We start from the raw sequence: 26,835 nt of genomic DNA on the forward strand, positions 1-26,835 counted from the left end.
CTAAGGAGCCGGTAGCGAGTGATCACCTGTCTCCTTCCCTTTCCCTTCTGGTCTGGCCACAGCCACTGTTCTCTCTTCCTCCAGGGGATTTTTGTCTTCTTTACATAATATGTTGACTTCAGTCTCAGGTGCTCTCAAGTTTAAGGTTAAACTTGGTTGTTTTGGCAGTTCCAATTAGGATGCTGATTTAGGAAGAATAGGGAAATATATCCATTTCCCAAACAAAAGTTATTTTTGTGACATGCAATCTAGTGTCCAAGGAGGGAAACATGAAAAGTATGAATATTTAGAGGTCTTCTATGGAGAATCTGAGCCAGAGATAGTAAAGGCATGAAGATAAGTAGAACAATGAGTTTAATTAGAGGAAGACATGCAACTAAGGATAAATAGATTTAATCTTGTTGCAGGCAACATCAATCAATCAACCAATTGGCTATGGCTTCCTGGAGCTCTGAAGGTTCCAATGTTCAGGAAGAAACAGTGCCATGACTGATTAACAATGTCTGGCAAGAGTATGGGCATAGGGAATGGAGGTGTGTCTGAAGGGGGCATAACTAAAGCCCAGGACATGAGACAAATTATCTGAGGTCAAACTGTAAGAAATAGATGACACACAATTTCTTAATGAGTGTGAGAAAGAGCTTTTTATAGCATACAGTTTAATGCTTACACTATGGGTATCAGTAAGTATTCCGCCTCTGGGAATATCTACCTACTCAATGTTTCTCACTGTCAGTTGGAATGAGGATTCTTGCTGCTGAGTGCTCTACTAGTTGGCTTCAACTTTAGAAACACACTCACAGATGAGAGTAAAGAATTGGAAGTGTCATGATCTTTAAAATGTCACTTTGACTCACATTATGAGAAGGATAATTTGCATGAAAACGGATGCTGTAAAAACAGCAATGACAACACTAAGAAAATCCGCTTCCCTTTAATGGCTTCTTAAAAGCCATTAGGGCTTCCCCCGTGGCTCAGCTGGTAAAGAATCCACCTGCAATGTGGGAGACCCGGGTTCGATCCCTGGGTTGGGAAGATCCCCTGGAGAAGGGAACGGCTACCCACTCCAGTATTCTGGCCTGGAGAATTCCATGGACTGTATAGTCTATGGGGTCCCAAAGAGTCAGACATGACTGAGTGACTTTCACACTCACTTAAAAGCTATTAAAGGTAATTGTTCTTAATAGTCTTCATGAGATAAACATACCGAGAGAGGGAGAGGAAAAAAATTCCCCGCTGGTTGGATACAAGTCTAAGTTTTGCCACTAACTAGCAGATGGTGATTGCAGCCATGAAATTAAAAGATGCTTACTCCTCGGAAGAAAAGTTATGAGCAACCTAGATAATATATTCAAAAGCAGAGACATTACTTTGCCGACTAAGGTCCATCTAGTCAAGGCTATGGTTTTTCCAGTAGTCATGTATGGATGTGAGAGTTGGACTGTGAAGAAGGCTGAGCGCCGAAGAATTGATGCTTTTGAAGTGTGGTGTTGGAGAAGACTCTTGAGAGTCCCTTGGACTGCAAGGAGATCTAACCAGTCCATTCTGAAGGAGATCAACCCTGGGATTTCTTTGGAAGGAATGATGCTAAAGCTGAAACTGGAGTACTTTGGCCACCTGATGCAAAGAGTTGACTCATTGGAAAAGACTCTGATGCTGGGAGGGATTGGGGGCAGGAGGAGAAGGGGACAACAGAGCATGAGATGGCTGGATGGCATCACGGACCCGATGGACGTGAGTCTGAGTGAACTCCGTGAGTTGGTGATGGACAGGGAGGCCTGGTGTGCTGCGATTCATGGGGTTGCAGAGAGTCGGACATGACTGAGCAACTGAACTGAACTGAACTGAACTGAGTGGAAAATTGTTGGTGATTGTTTCACCTTTAGCACCTCAGTCTTCTCATTCTAGGAAAGGGGAATAATCATGTGCACTTTATAAGGTTATTGTGAAGCCTCATCAAGTTAACATATGCAGAGCACCCAACAAGGTACTCTAACAACCAAAGAGGTGTTGCATAAATGTTTGTTCATAACTTCTGTTTTCTGACGTGTTTTTGTAATCCCTGGGCCTTTGCACTAAGTTGCAAATGCTTTTTTGAATTTTTCTGTGTGTTATCATTTCGCTATGAAAAGACTTTACCCTGAAGAACAGAACATGGTAGTTTCCCACAAAAAAATAATTAAATCTTCCTTGTCCTGTCACAATGCAAAGTTGTGAGTTTTGGTGGAGGCACCAAAGTTCAATAGGTGCTGTGTTCCAAAGGAGGGACTAGATGTTTATGCTTTTGCAAAAGAGTTTTGTGAAAACCAGTTAGATCACTCCAGAGAGAGAGTCTGGGCTGGCCTCCGTGTGCCTAAGCATCAGTGCATTAACACCAGGTGCTCATGATAAGGGTTGCTGCTGCTGCTGCTACTGCTAAGTTGCTTCAATCATGTCTGACTTTGTGTGACCCAATAGACGGCAGCCCACCAGGCTCCCCCGTCCCTGGGATTCTCCAGGTAAGAACACTGGAGTGGGTTGCCATTTCCTTCTCCAATGCATGAAAGTGAAAAGCGAAAGTGAAATCACTCAGTCATGTCCGACTCTTAGCGACCCCTTGGACCGCAGCCTACCAGGCTCCTCAGTGCATGGGATTTTCCAGACAAGAGTACTGGAGTGGGTTGCCATTGCCTAGATAAAGAGAATTCTTGAAATTCTGCATGTCTTCCTCACTCTAGGGATGGGGAAGGAAAGCTTTCTCTTCTCTTCAACATGAAAGAATGTGGTTGAATAAACAGTGTCCCCTCAGCCTAGGGAATATACACCCAGAGAATCTAGAGGTCAGACAGTGTGGCTGTAAAAGCTGAGTGGGGAAGAGAAAAAGGCCGAGAGAGGAAAAAGGTGAGGGAGAGAGAGAAAGAGAGAGAGTCTGGGCTGGCCTCCGTGTGCCTAAGCGTCAGTGCATTAACACTAGCAATGCTCCTACTGATAAGTGGAATGTGTGTGTTTCCTTGGACTCATTGTCATGGGTCTAAGCTATTTAAAATCCTTGTCCCATATATTAATTAACTTTAAAAATGCATTCCAATATACTTTAGGTGCAGACAAGCACTATTTGACTCCACTTATACAAGGTATCTGGAAAAGTCAAATTCAGAGTCAGAAAGTACATTGGTAGAAGCTAGGTGCCAGGGGTTAGGGGGTGAGGTGAGGAGGGGGGATGGGGAATTAGTGTTTATTGGGGACAGGATTTCAGTTTAGGAAGGCGAAAAATTCAGGAGATGGATCATGGTGAGAATTGCACAATGATGTGAATGTACTTAATGTCACTGAACAAATAGTATGTTTTATATTATGTGGCTTTTACCACGATTAAAAAAAATTAAAACAAAATTAAATCCTTGTCCCAGAGGAGCCCTGAGCTATGGGCACTGGGACAGCATCACCGAGAGAGGCTTGAGGAGTGGAAGAGAAAACCAAGCGTTGAGAGGGGAGTGAGGAGATGGAAGAAACCACTTTGCCATAGCAACGTCCCCTTGGAGTATCCCATCGGGGTCTGGGAAGACCTCAGGAAAGTGGCCTGCCCCCAGAGTAGCCTTTATCCAGGGGGAGGGTCAGGCCCATGGCCACCTGGAGGATTGAAAGGGACCATGGGAGCCTTTGATGATGATCCTCTGAGTTTCAGTTCTGTCTTCTTTCTCCACTTATATGGGAAGGGGTTTGATAACTGTAAACTACTGCATAAAGAAATTTAAACTTGTAAATCTCTCCAAGTCTCCCACCACTCTGGGCTAACTCACCATTGTATGTGCCAGGGGATCAAAACCAACCTTTTCATATTTTAATTTAATTTTAGCATTTTTGGTCTATAAGTAGCTCCTCTAAATTAAACATGACCTTATTCACGAATATTACTGAATATTTTCTAAGCCACTGCTATCTGTTAATTTTAAAAACAGGTAAAAATGGGGACTGTCTTGACCACAATGAAGGTCCATCAATAACATGAAAAAAGGAGATTTGGTGGATCATACTGTCATGAGTTTGTTAACTAAGGACGCTTGAAAAATAGAGGAGAAAGGTAAATAAGAAGGGGACATGGAGGAAGGGAGGAGAAAATTTAACAAGCTAGCAGAGGTAGAAATTTTAAAATTGTGAGCAGAATATATATTTCCCCCCATAAACTATGAATTTGGTTTATTTCTGAGAAGTAGGTGCTGCTGCTATTTATAACACTATAAACTTGTTGAAGTTTCAGGACTTAAAAAATGGATACTATTCAAATGTCTTAGTTGCTGAAGTTCTGAACCTTTTAAAAACCTGAAAACTCTAACAAGAAAACCAATGCCCACCAAAGAAGAAAACAGTAACAATATCTAGGAAAAGGGAGGGTCAGAAGGTTCAGGACCATTTAGACATGGTCATTTGACAATCATGTTAGCAAGATTATTCTCACTAGTAATCAGCAATATTTCTAAGGTATAGTAATGATGTGCTTTGATGGGTCTCTATTTCCTCTCTCATCTTTAATAAAAGCCAAGACTCACCCTATATTCCCAAACACACTGTAAACACAGTCTTTTAATTGTTGAGAAAAAAGAAACCTAATGTGTATGCGTTTGTTTTCCCACTTACAAATGATGAGGGGTGGTGGTGGTGAAAAGATTCTATTCTCAATGATGTAAGACAGGATGAATAACGCCAATTCCAAAGGTCTTTTACAGGAACGATTTGCTTATGGAGCACAAGCTGAACCCTAGTTGTGCAGCCCATTAGCAGTAAACACTGTGGAAGGAAATCCACATCTCAGGGAGCTGACAGGTCTCCCAGGTAAGAGTCAACTCAATTGATACAATGATCATTCTTAGTGGACCTGAATCTTTCTTGAGTCCTTTGGCAAAATGAAGTTAGCAGCTGCAGCCCTGTTCTGAGCAGTTGACAGTTCCTACTACAATAATTCTACAATTGAATCTGGCATACGCTACACTCTAGAGTTTTTTTTTTTTTTTTGCTTTGTTTGTTTACTTTAAAATTTTAAGATGCATCATATCTGTTCCTAAATAGTTTGCTGTATTAGTGAGATTTGCTATTTTCTCTTTTATTTCGGTTCCCACTCAAGTGTTAATAAAAGCTTTGATCCAGAGAATAATCAAAAGATTAAATTAAATTTATATAAGATGGTATTACATGGAAATGAGAATGAAGTGAGGAGGCATCGTAACTGCCCTCGTGGCTTATTCCTGGAGTCAGTGGTGGGCAGAGATCAGTGCCCAGGAAACAAACCCTTTTCTTGAACACAGTATAGGGACCCACCATCAACCCAAATTTCAAAATTATATCTGAGTTGTATACTAATGGAAAAGCATATTGTCAAGCTCTGGATTGTTTAGAGAGTCTTGATTTCTCTAAGGTGTTGTTTTTGCTTTACAATTCTGCTTGCTTTTTACTCAATTAGAAGATGGGATGAGGAAGACAGAAGAACGGAGAGTAAATTTTGCAAAATATTAGCTCAAGGTTTGATTGGGCATGATGTTGTAATCAGAAATTGACTGGCTTCATCTGTGATTGGGAAGAAATTCTCACTGATGCAAAGTAGATTCTTTCAGCAAAGGTCATATAAGCAAGATTTTCACCACTGATGCAATTTCCTCTGGGCAAAGGAAGTGGAATTTGGAGAGATTCTTTTGGAAATGGACAGAGAGCTTGTCATTTTGTTCTATGCATGTCTTCTCCTTCGAAATGTATATAGCCAGCATATACCCAAAGGCTTTAATATATGAGTTTGGTTGTTTATACAAATATTAGTACTTTACACATTAAAAGTATGCCTATGTGAATGGATAATACAAATATACTGGCAGAATTTTCAATGTCAAGAATGGAGGATTGATATAACTATGTAGATAATTCAAGAAGAAGGGGAAAAATAAAAAACTACCTCCTACTTTGGAAAAGGTAGGCAGTTATCTACACATATCTGCCTTGTTCTGAATGGTGTAAAATTAAGAATGTTTGTTTATTTGTGCATTTAGTGGTGCTGGAGAAGACTCTTGAGAGTCCCTTGAACAGCAAGGAGATCCAACTAGTCCATTCTGAAGGAGATCAGCCCTGGGATTTCTTTCAAAGGAATGAAGCTAAAGCTGAATCTCTAGTACTTTGGCCACCTGATGCGAAGAGTTGACTCATTGGAAAAGACTCTGATGCTGGGAGGGATTGGGGGCAGGAGGAGAAGGGGACGACAGAGGATGAGATGGCTGGATAGCATCACTGACTCGATGGATGTGAATGTGAGTGTACTCCGGGACTTGGTGATGGACAGGGAGGCCTGGCATGCTGCAATTCATGGGGTCACAAAGAGTGGGATTCGACTGAGCAACTGAACTGAACTGAACTCACATACAAATTGATCACGCTCATGCTCATTCACCCACCCACTCACTCAGCAACTTCTAGTGCCCAGCTTTGGGCCACACTACATTGCTCTCATTCCCACTGTAGAAGACTGGGGGATTATCCTGCTATCTGAATCCATGAAAATCTTTGGGATGAACGGGAGCATTCTGTATATCTTGCCAAATATGGCACCAACAAGCTGCCAGTGGAAAAGAAAGCCTAGGTTCCCAGTAGTTAGGATGGTCAAGATTGCAGAAGTTTACCCAAAACTAGAACGCCTGCTGTTGACAGTGGTCTTGCTGGCTCTTCCCTCCTCCAGGGAAACTGCTGTAATTGTCAGTGGCTTGAGGGGATCTCCCAAGTTCCTCCTTTCAAGGACTGACTGCCTACTCATTTGTGTCATTGGATGGCTGAATTCACTCGTCATTAAAATAGGTTCTTATATTCTCCTGAAAAGTGTTAGTTTTAAAAAAAAATTTTTTTTGAAGAATACTAATATATTAAAATTTGATTTTTGCATTCTGTTTACTAAGTGCCCATTATGTGCCAGGCTCTGTTCTAGATTTGGGGAGTCTGAGAAATACCTCCTGATCCTAGATTTTATTTTTAAATAACTTTGATCATGGAAAAGAAGATGGCTAAAGGGTCTGCCATCTTGAAGTCAGTTATCAGTAAGGGTTGAGTTATTCATGGTGGGTGTCGGGAGGTAGATGGGAAGCGGATCCCTTGGGACACCTGGTCCCCAAGAACATAATTGAAATGGCCCATTTCCCATGGCAGAGTAGAAATGACAGGCACACAGTGGGGAATGCTCTTCAGTTTTCACAGGACAATATTTCTCCTCAGTGACCACACCACAGTCATAACCTCTGCCATCTTGATTCCACCACAAGGATCCATGTGAATTCATTACATGGTTCTACCATGCTCTCAAAGATTTCCACTTCATCTGTGACTATGTTATGATTTTGCTATCTACTGAGTCCTAATTGGAATAAAAACAAAAGTATATTTCAATATGCAATTATTTATAACAGGGACAAGTGTGACATTTCACACAAAAGCAAATGCCTTCAACCCATCATGACCTTGGTATCACACTTGTAGCTTCTCACTTTTATTTTTAGATTTATTTAGATTATTTATTTTTGGTTGCACTGGGTCGTTGCTGCTGTGTGCAGGCTTTCTCTAGTTTCGATGAGTAGGGGCTACTCTTCATTTCGGTGTGCAGGCTTCTCATTGTGGAGGCTTCTTTTATTGTGGAGCACAGACTGGAGGCACATGGACTTCATGTCGCATGTGGGCTCAGCACTTGTGGCTCCTGGGCTTTAGAGCACAGGCTCAATAGTTGCGGTGCACGGGCTTAGGTGCTCCGAGGCAAGCTGGATCTTCCTGGATCAGGGATGGAACTCTTGTCCTCTGCATTGGCAGGTGGATTCTTTACCACTGAGCCACCAGGGAAGCCCACTCATGTTATTTTCAATGGAAGAAATGAAAATATTTATAAATAATATCTAATGCTTCAATTTCCAATTCTCTTTAGAGACTTTAATTGTCACTATAATGTTCATAGTATTTGTCCAGTCAGATGTTCCATGTACCAGAAAACAAATTCTTAAACATGAACTGGAAACATTTGTTTTCATCATCTCTTTCATCTTTTCCCCAATGACTACAAAATTGTTTTTTTTCTTTACAGTTGCCAGCACTGTGGAATTCCTAAAACACCTTTTTTTTTTTTTTCCCCTGCAGAGAGAATCACAACTGTGGTGAAGCCATCATTTTGCAGAAAGATGAACTTTGTAAGCATTTACATGGCTTTGCCTAAGATTCTAAGTTTTGATGCCAGCAAAAAAGGACTTAGAATGTGAGGAAGTGTTTCTGGTTTTGCCTGTTGATGCCAGTTTAAGTGACTAAATCAGATTAAAGTTAGCTATTGCTTTTTAGTTTGACTCACCCTTAGCCCTAAGAAGCTTTAGTAAACATTCCTAAATAAAGCCCTGCACCTACACACTGTTTATTATATACTTCCTTGGTGGCTCAGATGGTAAAGCGTCTGTCTACAATGCGGGAGACCCGGGTTCGATCCCTGGGTCAGGAAGATCCCCTGGAGAAGGAAATGGCAATATTTCTTCCCAAATGAGAGAAGAAAGAGCTACAGCAAAGATAGCAAAAAACCTAAATCACGGACCAGTGATCTCCATTATCCCAAATTCTTTGGAGCAGTGGGAGTCAGTGAAGGCACTTGCTCAAAAGTATGCTGCATGGAGTTTGGGTTTTTTGAGCACAAGCCACCTGTGCTCCTTGCTTGGCGCTGTAACAAACTTTCTCTGCTCTTAAAAAAAAAAAAAGAAAGAAAAAGAGAAAAAGAAAGTGCTGCATGCATTTATCATCACCTAGTACTGTGAGTGCATTCAAGCATTCAGGCTGTAAAGTTGAATTTAAATTAGTATAACAAGCCTCTAAAAAAAGAAAAAAAGGGGGATGGGGTGGGGGAATGAAGCCATGCCAGGTGTCATTAAAGAGGCATCTGTTTACTACCACCCACTTTCATGAGGACAGGATGATTCATATGCTTTTTGTGAAGAGAATATCTATTGTTGTGGCAAAATTAAATGTATTTTGATACTTGCATGCAAAATTTATCTATCTGTTCAATCAGAAAAAAGTTGTCTTCATCACTTTACCATATTTTACTTTTTCAATTTCTTCTTAGTAATGTTTTTCCAATGTTCTTTAGGGTGAGACCACTGAATTTCTCATTTCTCACAACAAAGACTATAACTCATTAGAATTATGCCGATGAGTTTTTCTCATAAAATTGTATCCTCATTTTCATAGGTGACCAATTTTCACTCTCTTACCCCTAACCATTGGGCAGGTTTTGATAACTGTAAGGACAGAGGGCCATTGCACTCTTCTAGTTATTTCTCATAATTTTCTGGTTTCTACTTTAAATGTCCCTCAAAGTATATACATAGAATATATATACAATATAATATGTGTGTCCATAATATATACAAAATATATATGCAGAGTATAATATATAATATGGGCTTCCCTTGTGCCTCAGATGGTAAAGAATCCACCTACAGTGTAGGAAACAAGAATTCAATCCCTTGGTTAGGAAGGTCCCCTGGAGAAGGAAATGGCTACAAACTCTTGTATTCTTGCCTGGAGAATTCCATGGACAGAGGAGCCTGGTGGGCTACAGTCCTTGGGGATGCAAAGAGTCAGACACAATTGAGTGACTAACACTTTCACTTCACTTTCAATATATGATATACATACTATATACACATCTGATACTTCAAATGTGGTCACGGGACAATGTTAATTTATTACTAAAAATAAACCAGGACTTCCCTGGCAGTCCAGTGGCTAAGACACCATGATCCCAATGCAGGGGGCCTGGGTTTGACCCCTGGTAAGGGAACTAGATCCCACATGCTGCAATGAAGATCAAAGATCCCATGTTCTGCAACTAAGACCTGGTGTAGTCAAATTAAAAAAAAATTAAAAAAAAGTGGCAAAAGATCTCACTAATATAATGATTTTCCAACTATCCTGTTCTAAGCTCAAGAAATCAAAATTTATGCCAATAATACAAATTTTGGAATTGTTAATTGTGAAGCTATAAATACAGCCTTGTTAGGAATATGTTTCTCATCATGCCAGATGAATTCATTCATATATATTGTGTAAGATTATTAAATCATGTAGAAGTTGGCATAGTGATATTTACATTAAAGAACAATGGAGATATTTAGTTACAAAACAATAAATTAATCTACTCAGAATTAAAAAAGAACCTGTTTAACTTCTCTAAAAATTTGGGGGGCATTTCTAGCAGTGTATGTGGTACCAAGATTCAGTTTCTGAGAAGGGTACTTTCTTAGTTCTTTCTGATTCCTTTAGATTAGGATGGCAGGAGCAAGTTTAAATGTGTAAAACCATCAACATTATCTCCATTTCCACTATGCTGTCCCGATGTGAGCTGAGGGAGAGCAGAAACTCTTGCTAATATTTTAAAATGTATATACTTTTGTGATCTCAAAAACTCAGAATGAATTCTTAGAATTCTGAGTAGCATGCCATCTCACTCCCTTCTGTGTTCATCTAAGCAATTTGTGTACCACTCTTTTTTTTTTTTTTTTTTTTTAGTAAGAGACTTTTATTTTACTTTTGGCTGTGTGCATGGTTTATGGGATATTATTTCCCCAGCCAGGGATTGAACTGGCACTCCTGGAAATGAAAGTGCGGGCTCCTCACCACTGGACTGACAGAGAATTCTCTGTGCATCACCTTTTAAACATAAATGATTTAAATATCTTTCTCCTTTCATATTACAAAACTTTCTTTTGTAACCAATTATACTGAGAAGGTCCTCACATTAAAATCAGTTTCAACTTGCAATCAAACCCTCAAATTCTCTGAATCGGAAACAGATTTTTGTTTCTCTAGCTGCACATGTCACTACATCTCTTCCTTTTGGTGGTATGGGAGAGCTTGCTAATATCACCTGCAGATTTACTGAAGGTAGACAGAAATGTTTTTATTCTAGAGCATCATAAGAGATGAACAATAGTTTAATGAACCCCGCAGATAAAACCCTTGTGACTGCTTTTTGATTAAACAAAGTGCAACATTTTGTTATGAGGAAAAGTGGATGCTCTCCTGTCCTCAGCCACGTAGTCATGTTACAGAGGTAAGCTAGACATCACTTAACCTTCTGTTGCTGATAATATGGAGAAAACAAGGTAGTCAGCTTACTTGGTTATTAATAGTGTGAAGCAGTGGACTGAAAAATCATCAATCTGGCCCTCTCTGCATGCTGGGGTGACCATGGGTTTCAAAACCCTGGTGGTCAAGAGTGAGGGAGAGAGGCAGGGCTTGCTTGGTACTCGGTATGTACCTGGAGCTGTGCCAAGAATTTAATACCCTTTGTTGCTTTTAATCCTGACAACAACCCTGAAATATTAGTACAGTGGTTTAAAAAATTGAAGAAAGTTAAGTAAAATAGACAAATGTTGATTTCATCAGATACAGTAATACTGGATGGCATTATGCTTAAAAGCATTAAAAAAAAACATTTCCATATAAAACTTCAATATACTAAACAGACCTTACTTTGGAGCAGTGGATAAAATATATAGAGGTGGGGAGAGCATGATATGTATGAAATGACAACTATATGGCAGGCGTGGTAGGAGGCACTTAGACATGTGATGCTGCAAGCAGCTTCCATCAGAGGACAGCAATGCCTTCCATTGCCAGGAAGACAAAACTGAGTGAGATTAGGGGCCCTGCCTGGGGTTTCAGAGCTGCTTGGGGATGGAGTCTAATTTGAAAGCTTTTGCTCTTTACCTTGGACTGCTTTCCAAATGAATACACAGATATTTGCACGTTTTATCTCTATCACTCTGCAACTGGACTATTGTGAATATCTATTGACAAGTGTTAGATCAGGGGTGTGTAGTGTTTTTCTTTGTGTGCCTGTGTGCTGCTTGATTGATGCCATTTATTAGTAAGTATAAATCATATCACATCTTGACTTTACTGGCACATTCTGAAGTCTGTACCTTATGACAACTTCTTGGCATCTAATGTGTATTGTTATTTTTACAAGGTGGAATGTGTTAGGTGGTGAGATGAATAGCAGTTTGGAGAAATGTTCTATGGCTACTTAGAACTGGACATGGAACAACAGACTGGTTCCAAATAGGAAAAGGAGTACATCAAGGCTGTATATTGGTCATCCTGCTTATTTAACGTCTAGGCAGAGTACATTATGAGAAATGCTGGGCTGGAAGAAGCACAACTGGAATTAAGATTGCTGGGAGAAATATCAATCACCTCAGATATGCAGATGACCCACCCTTATGGCAGAAAGTGAAGAGGAACTCAAAAGCCTTTTGATGAAAATGAAAGAGGAGAGTGAAAAAGCTGGCTTAAAGCTCAACATTCAGAAAATGAAGATCATGGCATCTGGTCCCACCACTTCATGGGAAATAGATGGGGAAATGGGAAAGAGTGTCAGACTTTATTTTTTTGGGCTCCAAAATCACTGCACATGGTGACTGCAGCCATGAAATTAAAAGATGCTTACTCCTTGGAAGGAAAGTTATGACCAACCTAGATAGCATATTCAAAAGCAGAGACATTACTTTTGCCAACAAAGGTCCATCTAGTCAAAGCTATGGTTTTTCCAGTAGTCATGTACGGATGTGAGAATTGGACTGTGAAGAAGGCTGAGCGATGAAGAATTGATGCTTTTGAATTGTGGTGTTGGAGAAGACTCTTGAGAGTCCCTTGGATTGCAAGATCCAACCACTCCATCCTAAAGGAGATCAGTCCTGGGTGTTCATTGGAAGGACTGATGCTAAAGCTGAAACTCTAATACTTTGGCCACCTCACGCAAAAAGAGTTGACTCATTGGAAAAGACTCTGATGCTTGGAGGGATTGGGGGCAGGAGAAGGGGACGACAGAGGATGAGATGGCTGGATGGCATCACTGACTCGATGGATGTGAGTGAACTCCGGGAGTTGGTGATGGACAGGGAGGCCTGGCGTGCTGTGATTCATGGGGTTGCAGAGTCGGACACGACTGAGTGACTGAACTCTATGGCTAATGGATTGTATTCCACCAGATTGTATGAAAGGTTACATATGTACAGTTGAACTTGAACCTGGCTCCTCTAACTGTTCTGAGTTGTGACGTTTCCATTGCTGGCTCTCTCTGATTGATGACATGATGCTTACATCTCTAAGAAGAATGCATCATGTCAACAATTTCTAGGCCAACAAGAAAGGTGGGTGCATTATTGGGGCATATGGTGTAGTAAATGGTACAATGAACAAACTGGGAAGTTGACTGAGTCTCCTATGTGAATTTGATATTTTCCCCTCTCTGAGAATGTTCTGCTTAACCATAAAAATTGCACAGAAGAAGCTGATGTTGCTCTAGGGATGCTAAGTCAAAATTCACACTTCCTCTCTTTCATTGCCCATGACCCAAATCAAGTTTAATGTTCACCTTTTATTTGGAAAAACTGAGACATAAGTAGCTTCTACTTTCATCTCTGACTTTTCACTAAAAATTAGTAAAAGGAGAGCCATCATCAACAGCCCAGTGTATAGTCTTTCTGATGCTGGATTTGGTTGATGATTTATCAAATAAATAATACTTCCTCAATTACACAATCCCCATAATTTTTACATTTCTTAATATTTGTAAAATTAGGCTGCCCCTAACAACTGATACATTTGTTTAATTTTCTTCCATTACAGAAAAGCTGTTATTAAACTGAGGGTGTAACTTAAGATCAGTAGTTTCTCAGACCCACAGTACAGAATTACCTTTTAAATAAATGGTCCTTAATTTTGCATATGGGTTGGGAAGATCCCCTGGAGAAGGGAACAGCCACCCACTCCAGTATTCTGGCCTGGAGAATTCCATGAACTCTAAAGTCTACGGGGTTACAAAGAGTCCAACACAACTGAGCAACTTTTACTTTCATTTAAGACTTGGGTTTCCCTGATGGCTCAGTAGTAAAGAATCCACCTGCCAAGCAGAAGACAGGGCTTCGATTTCTGGGTTGGGAAGATCCCCTGGAGAAGGAAACAGCAACTCATTCCAGTATTCTTGCCTGGAGAACTTGTTGGACAGAGGAGCCTGGCGTGCTCCAGTCCATGGGGTCGCAAAGAGACTAACATGACTGAGCGACTAAATAGCAGCAGCAGCCTAGCTCTTAACAGCTTCCAATGTGTGAGGGTTTGTGTATCATCAAGAGAAATTTCTGAGGTTGATAGGAAAAGAATTACAGTTCTCCTTTGTAGATGGGGCAATGCAGTTTCTGGATTTGTGACAAACCTATGGAGCATCCAGAAAATGAACCTGGGTCTTTGAACCCCAGAAGGTGAGGTAGAAGCCGCAGGATGGATACGGATTTGTGGCTCACATCTCAGATCTGCCACTTACTGAAGGCATCATCCCAGGGGGCTGCCTGAACTCTCCCGAGAGTTTGCTCGTCTGCATGGCTGGGATCATCAGACCTGTGGTGAAGTGCCCCCGTGGGACCACATACGACACCTGCTCCACGGTGAAGCCGCAGTGCATGGGAGCTAGAGTTCCATTTTGCTTTTCTAGAAATCACTTAGCCTGAAGGAGCATTCAGCTAAAACCTAGCACCGCTCTAAGACGTAAGATGGCTGAAGAGATTTGCACACTGAAATGAATCCCATGAACATTAGTCAGTGATACTATTTTGCCATTAAGTTTACAGTAATTGGAATGTAAACTATGTTCTTGAAACAAAGATTGGAAAAGTCAGACTAGCTCTGAGGGAACTTGAAGTCTTGTAACTTATTGCCTTTCTAGAATCACAGCTGTTAACTAGGTTGCTCCCTTAGTTAATTGGCTCCTTTCTTATTCTTTAGCCAGAAAGATTACCGAACTGTCTTACTCTAGGAGTCTACACAAGAAAACGTTTCCTTATTTACAGGAAAATGTAATACTCGAGAATTTCTTTTAAAAAATGTAGTGACCAGAGTGGGGGAAAATAGTGTCAGCACTGTAATCCAAATCACTGCTTTAGATGAGAGATACCTTGGCTCTCTCAGGTTTAGTCTTCAGAAGGAATCCCCCAAACTAGATTTTTCCTCCTGTTTCTGTCCATCTGACCATCCCTTTAGTTGCACAGGACACGCTACCCTGCTGAGTTCTGCTCTGGGAGGAAGGTAGAAAGATTTTTGAGGGTGCTTCATTTTCCAGCTCTTTAACTTGGCCAGCTCTTTGGGAATGATGACACTAATGGGATTAACCCTTTCATTTCAGAAATGGAGGTGGTAAGGAGGGAGCCAGAGAGGGAGAGAGGAGCTGACCCTTGGCCAGGCAGCAAGGGCTGGGCTTAACAGTTCGCTGTCACAATGAGGGACAGACTGGAGCTTCTGCTTGTGGCCCTGACCGCCTCTGAGACCTGATTAGGTCCCGTGTGTCAGCAGCTGAGCCACTGCAGAAGCAAGGCCTTCATCAAATCCATCTCCCTGGATCACTGCGGGCCACTGGGGCTCGTTAGCGCCATTTCCCATGAAGGGCACCTCCCTTCTCAGAATGGTGAGGAACCCTTCATCCTACCCCTGCCCAGTCACAGCAGGTGCCAAAGCTCCAGCCAGTGCACCACAGCGGGAGGCCTGGGGGCCGCCACCTATTTGTCTGTCTGCCCACAGTGCTCAGATTGCAACCCCAGGGAGTTCTTCTCAGCGGCGCGGGATCCCTTCTTTCTGCAAAAATGTGCGATGCAGGTGTGTGCACTCAAAACAGCAGGGCAGAAATCACTGCAGAGCCTCCCACTCCCAACCTCATGACAGAGCAGAACCTTCCTGGAAGTGGCTCCTTTTTGATCAAAGTCATTATTCAAATGGCTTCCTTGGTGTTGCTCCTAGTAAAGAATCCGCCTGCCAATGCAGGAGACGGAATAAACACTGGTTCTATCCCTGGGTTGGGAAGATCCCCTGGAGAAGGAAATGGCAACTTACTTCAGTATTCTTGCCTGGAAAATTGCGTGGATAGAGAAGCCTGGTGGGCTACAGTACATGGGGCCACAAAGAGTCTGACACAACTCAGCACTATTATTCAAAAACATGGATAGGGATGCAAGTAAGTTACTTCCTGCACCATTTTCCAAACTGTAAATTCGAAGGATATGGCGGGTGGCAGGGAATTTGGGGAAAGCAGGGTTAAAGAAATTAAAGGGATTTTTGGCTCATCTGCTGGGTGGGGCGTGTCCCCTGCCCGGCCTCATGTGTATTCATCAACTGCAGCACCTCCCACGTCTCCTCAGAGAACCCCCTTTAGTGAGGAGCGTTGAGGGGCACACTTAAGGAAGCACTGCTTTAATGCAATGGCCTCTCCTGAAATGAGGAAATAGAGCTCTTAACTGGGCTCAAAGGGGAAATTTGATACGTTAGTGGAAAGATTGGGGTGGTTTATTGTGGTTATTGTTTTATCTTTATTACTCGGATGAAGCCAGGGTAAAATTCGTATAATGTTACTAACCCCATAAACATAGATTTCCCAGTCCCTAGAATGAGCTGTTATTCTATTAAACAATGCTAATTTATATGTATTTCACTGAATGTGATTGAATTTTTACACCTTAAAAAAACCTTCATATAATGATATTTGCAAATGAGAAGACAAAATCTTCTTTAAGTTGATGTATAGTTCCTCATAATACTCTAAGTTCCACGTGGAATAGATATGAGAAAATAAAAATTTTGAGTTTTGAGTTTTGATTTAGAAAACATGGCCAAGCTCACTGGTTGAATGTATTACATGTGTCTATTGCTCTGTTCGTAATATTTGGGGGCAGGGGTATATCTAGATGCCTACTTGGAATTTTTAGATACTGACTGAATTTTTAAAAAAACGTGTTTCATTTTTATTTGTGCAAAGTTTCTAAATAATATATTCTATTTGTTGTATTAAGTTGATATTCTGTAATGATTTTGTAGCTTTAAAAAATCAATATTTTGTAGTAAAAATGCAAAATTTGCATGAAAGGAATCACTGTTTTTATCATAGTAATCACCAGGGGAAGGCAAGGAGAGGAATGGGAGGAGTTTTAAGGCCTTAGCTGTATCAGGAATGTTTTGTTTCTTTTAAAAATAAGCAAAAAAACTTAAGCTTGTATGGAAAAAGGTTACTATCTGGGTGGCTTATCAAGAATGTCTTTTGTACTATTTTTTATGTAAAAAACTTCTATTTTTCTCTAGAGTTACCGTGTTTCATTATAAAAAATGAAATACAGAAGTTGATGGGAAATTCCTAAATTCCCACTCAACTGGTTTTATCTGGATACAGCAAACACATCTCACTGACTCAAGTCCCATTGTTAAAGTAGACTTACCATCGATTTGTTTCTTTGTGCAAAGTTTAAAATTAGTTTTACAACATGGGCAGCTGTGGCTTTGTTATTTGTCCTATACAGACAGACCTAATCAAACCCACAGAGGGCCTCAATAGACATGTATACGTTCATTATATCTCAATCCTTTGGCTAAGATTTGCATTTATTATAACTTTATATTCATTCATATTGTAGTGATTCTAAAAGATTCTCCTTCTTAATTAAATTATGTGTTGAATGACTTTATTTAATTTTCTTTCTCTCTTTTTTTTTTTTGACTGTGTGGATTGAGGGATCTTAATTCCCAGACCAAGGACTGAACCTTGGCCCTGGCAGTGAAAGTGCTGAGTCCTAACCACTGGACAGCCAGGAAATTCCCATCGTATTGAATGATTTTAGCAACTTATAGTTCAGTGTCAATTGCTGCTTTTTCATCCTAAAAACAATAGCTACAGCACTAACTTATGGATCAATGAATACAATTTATTAAATGCTTAAGACTTAGCAGGCACTGTGTTCGGCAGTCTCCCTGATTCTATCACGTCTAACCCCACCACAAAAGAATGTGAGAAGTCTTATCACTTCTACTTTGCAGATGAGGAAACAGAGGCCCAGGAAGGTTCTTAGACCTTATCCAGGGCCACAGAGTTAGCAATGTGTTCCCATCAGACCTGTGTCCTTCAAAGTCAATGTTCTTAGCTACCCTCTTGCCTTCTAGAGATTCTATGGAGCTTTACTATTATTATACTTCAGAGGGCTATCCCAACATCAGCTTTGCGTTTCTTCACTCCAAGACATGTACTTCTCACCACTTTAGAAAGCTATGATACTGAAATGGCCTTCCAGTTGTTACCAGTGGTGGTCCTGCCTCTTCATCCACCCCTCTCCAGCCTAGGCTACTGTTAGGATCAGCAGATCGTTTTTGTTTAATTATGGCCTTGGGGTCACTTAGGAAGCACCCCCTACTACAACACATCCTTCCTTCTTGCCAAACCAGCTCTGCTCAGCCATCGTTTATTCACAGGATGCTGTGTGTATTCTCAGTTAACCTGAATGGGTAAGTCCTTTAAAATTTTCTTCTTTATATATATAAAAGAGTAATATTGTTTAGCTGATTTTTTTTCCAGTTGACTGGCTCTTTAAAGACTGAAGGGAGGGTTTTTGACTTGCCTTGCTGCCACTTAAGAAAATTTCACAGTGGTCGAGAACTAATTTCATCAGGAAACATTCTAAGCTTCAGTTAAAATGTAAAATGCTTTCTTTAGCCCCAGGATAAAATGAAATTTTATTTGCTTTTACTTTTCTGCAATAATGCCAATAAGGAGATATTGCCAGGGGCCTGAGGGAAACCAATTCCATAGCTGAACAAATCGATGGTAAATCTACTTGCCAAATCCTGAACAGACCCACTGAATACGTGTTAGGAACACACACACACACATACACACCCCTATTGAACTATCCAGGGTAGGGATGACATTTCTCTAAAGGAAATTAATGTTCTACTATTAAGATTTTCACATTCTCAAACTCCTCAGACACTGCAGAATTATGAACCAGTGCACAGCTATAAACCAAAACACAGCTCCTTGATTAATCCTAATAGGTAGCATTAGTTGAATGATGGTATTATTGAATGATCATTATGTGCCTGACCCTGTTCTAAGCCCTTTAGTCCTAGAAGCTGGTGCCGTAATAATCCCCATTTTTCAGATGCAGAAACTGAGGCACAAAGAGGGTAAATCAATTGCCCAAGGTCTCACACCTGGTGAACGGCAGTCTAGTTACAGAGCCTGTTCTCTTTGCCTGAGCACTGCACTGCCTTTGCTGCATATCTGAACAAAGAAACATTCCAGAAAATGTTAGACAAACTCTAAATGATGATGAACATTATGATAATCATTTATTGAGTCTTTAATGGCATACTGAGGTGCTATAGTAGGTTTTTTTTTTTCACACACATCTCATATAACTTCATAATCTAGGGGCTTACTTTTGATTATTTTTACTTTAAAATAAAACTGAGGCCAGAGAGAGATCAGGTAATTTGCCTAGGGTCACAGAGCTAGTAACTGAATGACTTTGGACTCAAATGAGCCTATAACTAGCATTCTTTCTATTGCCTACCTTTCCCACTTGTGTGGAAACAGAAGGAAGCAAAATGTTCTTCCCAGCACTGTGACAGCCATTGTCAATTCCATTACCACTAATTATCATCAAGACATTTGGTACCTTCCCACCTCACAGTGAAGTTGTGTGTGATATAATTTAAAATATATTAACATCCCTGGGTAAGATATGTGCTTTGTGAATTTAGAATGTAGTAGTTTTTTTAGGGACCTCCCTGGTGTCCCTAAAATTCTGAAAGAGATGGAATACCAGACCACCTGACCTGCCTTTTGAGAAACCTATATGAAGGTCAGGAAGCAACTGTTAGAACTGGACATGGAACAACAGACTGGTTCCAAATAGGAAACGGAGTACATCAAGGCTGTATATTGTCACCCTGCTTATTTAACTTCTGTGCAGAGTACATCATGAGAAACGCTGGAATGGAAGAAACACAAGCTGGAATCAAGATTGCTGGGAGATATATCAATAACCTTAGATATGCAGATGACACCACCCTTATGGTAGAAAGTGAAGAGGAACTAATAAGCCTCTTGATGAAAGTGAAAGAGGAGAGTGAAAAAGATGGCTTAAAGCTCAACATTCAGAAAACGAAGATCATGGCATCCGGTCCTATCACTTCATGGGAAATAGATGGGGAAACAGTGGAAACAGTGGCAGACTTTATTTTTGGGGGGCTCCAAAATCACTGCAGATGGTGACTGCAGCTGTGAAATTAAAAGACGCTTACTCCTTGGAAGAAAAGTTATGACCAACCTAGATAGCATATTGAAAAGCAGAGACATTACTTTGCCAACAAAGGTCCGTCTAGTCAAAGCTATGGTTTTTCCAGTAGTCATGTATGGATGTGAGAGTTGGACTGTGAAGAAAGCTGAGTGCCGAAGAATTGATGCTTTTGAACTGTGGTGCTGGAGAAGAGTCTTGAGAGTCCCTTGGACTGCAAGGAGATCCAACCGGTCCACCCTAAAGGAGATCAGTCTTGGGTGTTCTTTGGAAGGAATGATGCTAAAGCTGAAACTCCAGTACTTTTGCCACCTCATGCGAAGAGTTGACTCATTGGTAAAGACTCTGATGCTGGGAGGGATTGGGGGCAGGAGGAGAAGGGGACGACAGAGGATGAGATGGCTGGATGGCATCACTGACTCGATGGATATGAGTGAACTCCGGGAGTTGGTGATGGACAGGGAGGCCTGGCTTGCTGCAATTCATGGGGTTGCAAAGAGTGGGACACGACTGAGCTACTGAACTGAACTGAACTGGTGTTCCAATGGCTAAGACTCTGCATTCCCAATGCAGGGGGCCTGAGTTTGATCCCTGGTCAAAGTATTATATCCCATATGCTGTAACTAAAAATCCTCTGTGCCACAACTAAGAGCTGGAGCAGCCAAATGAATAAATGAATTAATCAATTAAAAAATGTAAAGAAAAGAATGAAGTATTTTGTTAGTATTATTCACTCTTTGGACAAGTTAATTCTGACTTTTGAATTAACTGCTATTCTGAATGAATGGCAAGGTTAGAAGGGTATGAAATGTCTGAGGTTTCCCTTGATATTTGCTTCAAAACTACTACTTGGGGAAAAAAAAACTGTAAAAAACCTTTAACTATATTGAGATGTCCTTTAAATTTACTGAGATTTGGTAAATGAAAACAGTCAGATTCCAAGCCTGGGAAGCAAAACTGCAAGTCTCAGGTAGTAGAATGTCTTCCTGTTGAGTCTAAGGTTAGAGACTGAAGGGAGATCTGGGAAATGTCTCCCTAAGTGGGCATCTGCCCAGCCAAGCAGGCAGACCTAGGACCTCCTGCCCTCTGAGCTGGAGCCAGTGATCCAGGCTGCCTCACAGGAGTTGCGTTAGAATTCACAGGATGAGGCTCTGGTTGAGGAAAGTTAAATCATTACCCTCACGTCAAAAGACGAAAAAGAGGTGGAGCCTAAACCCACTCTCAGTCAAGTAGGTCTGAATTCAGCCAGGACTCTATAAACTACTGTGTAATCCCCCATTGACTTCCAGGGAACAAAGAGAATCTCAGCAGTGGGGATCAAGGATTAGAGCATTTCTGATAACACAAGGTCCCTGTGTGCCTCAACAGACCCACTGTAGCAAATACCATAGTGGAGTGAAACATGATTTTCTAACTTAGTTTAGATTTCAATGTTACGACTTCCATGTGAACTTTCACGTTTAAAAAATAGTTGATGTCAAGAACTCAAATGAAGGAATCTCTAAATATATTTAGAGTTTTCTCTCTGTATCTTTTCTGCAAAAGCTCCAGAGAGATTTTTAAGGAGCTGAAAATGGGCTGCATGCTGTAATCCTAGTTAACATGGCAGTCTGAGTATGGCAATTGCAATCACCTGATTCCAAAGTAGTCTTAACTTCTGTACCACAGTAACACAAGCCAAAGGAGTATACACACACACACAACAAATAATACTTGCCTTTTTGGGAGTATAATTTGACTTCTTCATAAAGCTCAACCAAGTATCTTGATGCCAAGAGATGCAGGGCATGCACCTTTTTCTGGGAAGATGATGGTGTTTAAATTACAAAGATTAAAAAAGGCACAGTGCTGCATCAATGTGGCAAATTCCTCTACTTTGGAAATGAGAGCATCTTGGTCTTTTCTTGCACTGGGAGGAGGACATGACGACACTGGGACATGTCTAAAACTCTCAGGCAAGACTTCACAAGTGGGCATAATTGATTTCTCTGTAAGTTGTTGTTGTTTTACTTTAGAAGGTTTGTGTACCATGTCAAATCACCTATCCTAACACAATTTCTAAGATAAAAAAATTATGGTTAAAATCAACTTTTATTCAATACATGCAGAGTGCCAATCAAGCTTCAACTTTGAATCCCATTTCCTTAGGAGTACTTATGGGTTGGGAGAGCCATCCCTGAAATGAGAGCTGGCAAAGCCTACAAAAAGCAAAAGTCATAACTCGAGTCCCTGAGAAGGAGGCAGGTGTGTAACCGGCAAAAATGATCAGCCATTACATCATCAGAAGAATCAGCTCCTAATAATTCCTTCTAATACTAAAGCATTTTCTCCAGCACAAATACTCAAGAGGTGGAGCATAGTAGTATATTTCACTTGGACATGGGGACAAGAGAAATCAGAGGCAAATACAAGTTAGTGGTTATGGTGTCTATCTTAGACTTTTAAAATGTACATTTCAAGAGTTAGTTGCCTGGCAGAAAGGAATCAAGGTGTTCTATTTTGGGCTCAACTGCAGGAAACAGCCTCCAGGATGGACCTGATCTGAGCATGAGTTACAGATATTATAACCAACTTTTCCTCCACACTAATACCCCATCCCTTCAGAAATCTTAATAGGGTTTTGAGAGCCTCCATTTAGAGCTGGCTGCATAAAATGATTCTTTGATGAAAAGGGATTGGAACAAGGGTTAAAGCCGACATTGAAAGGTGACTGTGGAGGGCACGGTGTTCATACATCCCTCCTTTAATATGTGTGGTGTGCACCTGTGATAAGATGATTCATTACCTGGGGCCGCTCTTTGACAAGCTCCATCGTTCAGGCCTCGGGGTTCTGACGGGACAATCCTGCACCCGCCCAGGAAATATAACAAGGTCAGCTTTTTTTTTTTCCCCTGGGATGTGGCTGGAGACAGTTTAGCTTATAATGCATCTCTGTTTACTCTTTATGTAAAATAAAGCAAGGTTCAAGACATCACAATTCCTGTTCCCCCAGAGCAGGCCAAGCAGAGAGTAGTAACCTTGCTATTGGGAAAATAACCCTGGGAGAAGAAAATATCAGCAAGGATGCAAAGCTGCTTCTTTCTTGCATTTCATCATCAGACACAGGAATGTTTGAGAACCAGATGCCCTACGCAGCGACCCCGGGCTCTGTGTCAGGCCTTTGAATGAGAGGGCACCCCTGGCGCCACCAGCTTCACCCTCCTCTGTTCTGCATGCAGCTTTTAGGTTTACTGGGGTCTTGAAGAGGGACGACTTCCATCTGAAGTTCTTTCAGAGTCTTGGTGGCCACAATGCAGGCCCATGTGCAGTGGGAGGGAACAAACGTGCCTGCTGGTGACATGAGGAAGGTTTACTGGCCCTGGCAGGTTGAAGTAAACCAACAAGCATGCAAGAAACCACTAAGCTCTTGGGAGAATCAGCAAGAGGCCAGGCACATGCGTCGACTGACAGTTGGCTTTATTCTAATTCACACCTTTTCTTTGTTTCCTTTACAGAACATCTTGAATTGTTTCCCATCACCTCCCCATACATCCAGAAATTAACATTCTTTTCTTTTTTAATTAAAAAAATTTTTATTTTATTTTTTGGCTGCACAGTGCACCATATGGGATCTTAGTTTCCCATCCAGGGATTGAACCCTTGCCATCTGAAGTGGAAGCATGGAGTCTTAACCACTGGACCACCAGTGAGATCTCCCAGAAAATGGCTTTCTTAAGGCTAATTAGAAATCTTAGAGCAATTAGGGAAGGAAACTTACCAGTTTCCTCCAATACCCAAGTTTCCAAAAAATGAAAAAAATTAAAAACAAAACAGAAATCTTACTTGTAAAATGTAACTGATATTTTCTTAGCAAGAGTTTCTCAGTCCTGAAAAGTAATTTCTTTAATTAAGGTCATAACACAAGTCATTGTACAGAAATAAAACCCACATAAAACTTAGTAGACATTCTAGGGGAAGGAGAAAAAAAAATCTTGTTTCTAAAATAGAGAAACACCTCCCAAGCCTTCTCTTCTTCTTGACATTGCTGGTCAACATTATTTATTTGACATGAATGACTGCGGTTACATATCACTGTCATGCAAAAGAAATTCATTTCTTTTCCGAGTTCAAGCTGCCATACAAATTCACTCTTGTTTCCACTCCCACTCACCTGTCCTTGTGCATTAGTAACTAGTTGACCTGTGACCCCCTGCAGACTGGAGAGGGTATTGCCAAAGGCCTGTGAACTTGCTATGGAGCCCATGGCTGCTGCTGCTGCAGCCGCTGCAGCCTGACTTGCTAGTGGATTATTAACCAGCTGCAAAGAGAGAAAAGATCAGGGTGAAACCACCACACACAGGCACAGCACAATGGAAACAATATTCACGTTGGGAAGGAGGTTCTCACTCCAAATGGCTCATGCAAAGGTCCGGGAACCCAGCGAGGGGGCCTGGGGAACGTTCCCTCTGAAGCTGTAGAGTTTGGGAGAGGTTGGAAATGGGCTGGAAGGGAAATATTCTCCATCAACACTGGGCTGCTTAATGGAGCCTGAGTTTGGGAGGAGGCCCAGGAGGGAGAGAGGTGAGCCCCAGGAGGGAGAGAGGTGAGCTCCAGGAGGGAGAGAGGTGGGCCCCAGGGGTGAGGTAGGTCCTTAGGATCTCCCCAGGTGGAGAAATAATTTTGGAGATGTCCCTGGGTTTTGTTTGCTAGGCTAAATAAAACATTGAGAAAATGTCTACTTTGCTTGAGGCAACCAGACCAAAAGTGGGATTAAAATAGAATGGGAGTAGGGGTGGAGGAAGGGAATAGACTTTAGGGATTTCTGCAAAGGAATTTATCATTTTCATTTGTGAATTGCAAATTCACATCCGGTAAAGAAGATGCCTCACTCCACTTCTTTCTCCAAAGGAGAAGGAAACCAAAGTCCGGAGGTACTGACTCCTCTAGCCTCTATGCTCTCTGAGAGTGAGTCTAGAGTTGGGACTTCTGGGGGGCCTCACTCAAACCATGGGATTCAAGGTCAAGGAGGAAGATCCCTTGGTGAATGGTTAGGGTGACACTGGCTTGCTGTTTGAGCTCATATATGGCCTTCCCTTGGCCTCTTTCCTGGGATAAGAGTGAGCTAGGGAGGAAAATTTGATGGGGCTGGTGGTGGGGAGAGTTGCCCAAGGAGGAGGTTATGGCTGCCAAATTTTGTTTTTCCATGGAGGCCAATTCAATATTCTTTATCCTGCCAATTTTCCACGTCACAGGTTTTCAGGCCTTCTGACCATGAGGCAGAAGTGTAGCTTGAACTAAAATCTGCATTTAGGTTAATGACTAGATATAAATGCAAGAAACATTTAAACTTTTTTCACAGTATTGGTTTTGATACATGAATTTCATTTGTATTTATTCTAGGGTGTTATTTTTCCCATATAGTTCCTCTCAAGTACAACAATCATTGTGTATAATAATGCATTTTCCATCACTAGTTCCTGCATCCATGAAATTCCTGCATTTAGCAGAAACCTGCCAAGACTAAGACTTGGTGGAAAAAAAATTAATGCCGTACTTAATTCTAGTCCTGGAAGCTCTTTTAAAGATGATTTAAAAAAAAAACAACTTTCTTCTTTACTTTCTCTTTTTCTCTTTTTTTTTTCCTTCCCCCCACCTCCTTTCCCTCAAAACATGTTTTATGACTTAATTCCTTTGGAAATTTGCCTAGCATTAACATCATCTGATGAGGATGGAAATACTAATTGTCAGAGGAAATGTCAAAAGGGAGAGGAATTTAATAATTCTTCCCCCTCCATTAATGTGATATCTTTATCTTATTGGTTTCTTTATTCTTTTATAACCAAATTTCACAGCACTAGTTCTACAGAAATTCCATTGACCCAGCAGGTTTTGTTAAAAATTAGAATCCATTTTCAGCTCACTACATTATGTGTCTTTTGCCTTTATGTCTCTCCTCAAAGATAATAATGATTTTCTTTTTAAGGAGAAAAAAATTCTCATTCATCAGCCTAAAAAGAAACCCTGTCTTATCCCAGATTACCACCATGGGATTTAAGATTCAGATTGGCCTTGATCTTGGTTTTCTGAATATATTTGTATAGTGTATATGAGGCAAGTAATGGTATATGTTGAATGGAAATTCTTCTTGTTGGCTTGACTCCCTGAAGTCAAAGAGTTTATAGTGTGTTCTCTTTTTGACTTCCAAAGTGAGAAGACCCCTTGAGGAATACCTTCCCTAAATGACCAGGAGGCACACTGCCCAGTGGCACACAATTCTCGGGTCATCTGCCAGTTGCTATGTTCACATTTATTTTCATGCAATACAAGTTGAAATCATAATGAAATTCCTGAATTTCAAGGAGGTCTCAAAATAAGCTTCTTAATCTTGAAGAAAGATTAAATTATGTGCAATTTGGTTTTAATGCTGAATATGCAATTTTGTCCATGAATTTTAAGTGAAACACTTAAATCAGTACCTACAGAATGCTTTCTGAAAAACATACTGCTTCCCATTTAATGATGAGAACATATTTTTAAAAATTGTAAGACATTTTCCTAACATCTAGGTCAATCAAAAGTTCACATGAGAAAATTTGGAATCACTCTCTGGATATATTCAGTAGTGTAGTTGGGAATTCTCAGTGTTTGGGACACTAGTGTGTTATTCAGCTATATCCTTGTATTTGCAATAAATTCAGGCATCATATAAAGGGTGAACTGT

The 26,835-nt window shown here is 40.8% G+C and overlaps 1 protein-coding gene across 1 annotated transcript in view; it reads right to left on the reverse strand.

Annotated features, from left to right (window-relative positions):
* Positions 1-26,835, reverse strand: part of POU6F2 (POU class 6 homeobox 2) — a 498,222-nt gene that overhangs the window by 29,192 nt on the left and 442,195 nt on the right. The window contains exon 6 of the mRNA XM_052639072.1: positions 24,286-24,432. Coding sequence (XP_052495032.1) covers positions 24,286-24,432 — 147 coding nt within the window. The remainder of the gene's footprint in view (positions 1-24,285; positions 24,433-26,835) is intronic.

The sequence above is a fragment of the Budorcas taxicolor genome, chromosome 4 (assembly GCF_023091745.1).
Source record: "Budorcas taxicolor isolate Tak-1 chromosome 4, Takin1.1, whole genome shotgun sequence".
In the NCBI taxonomy this organism is placed as follows: Eukaryota; Metazoa; Chordata; class Mammalia; order Artiodactyla; family Bovidae; genus Budorcas; species Budorcas taxicolor.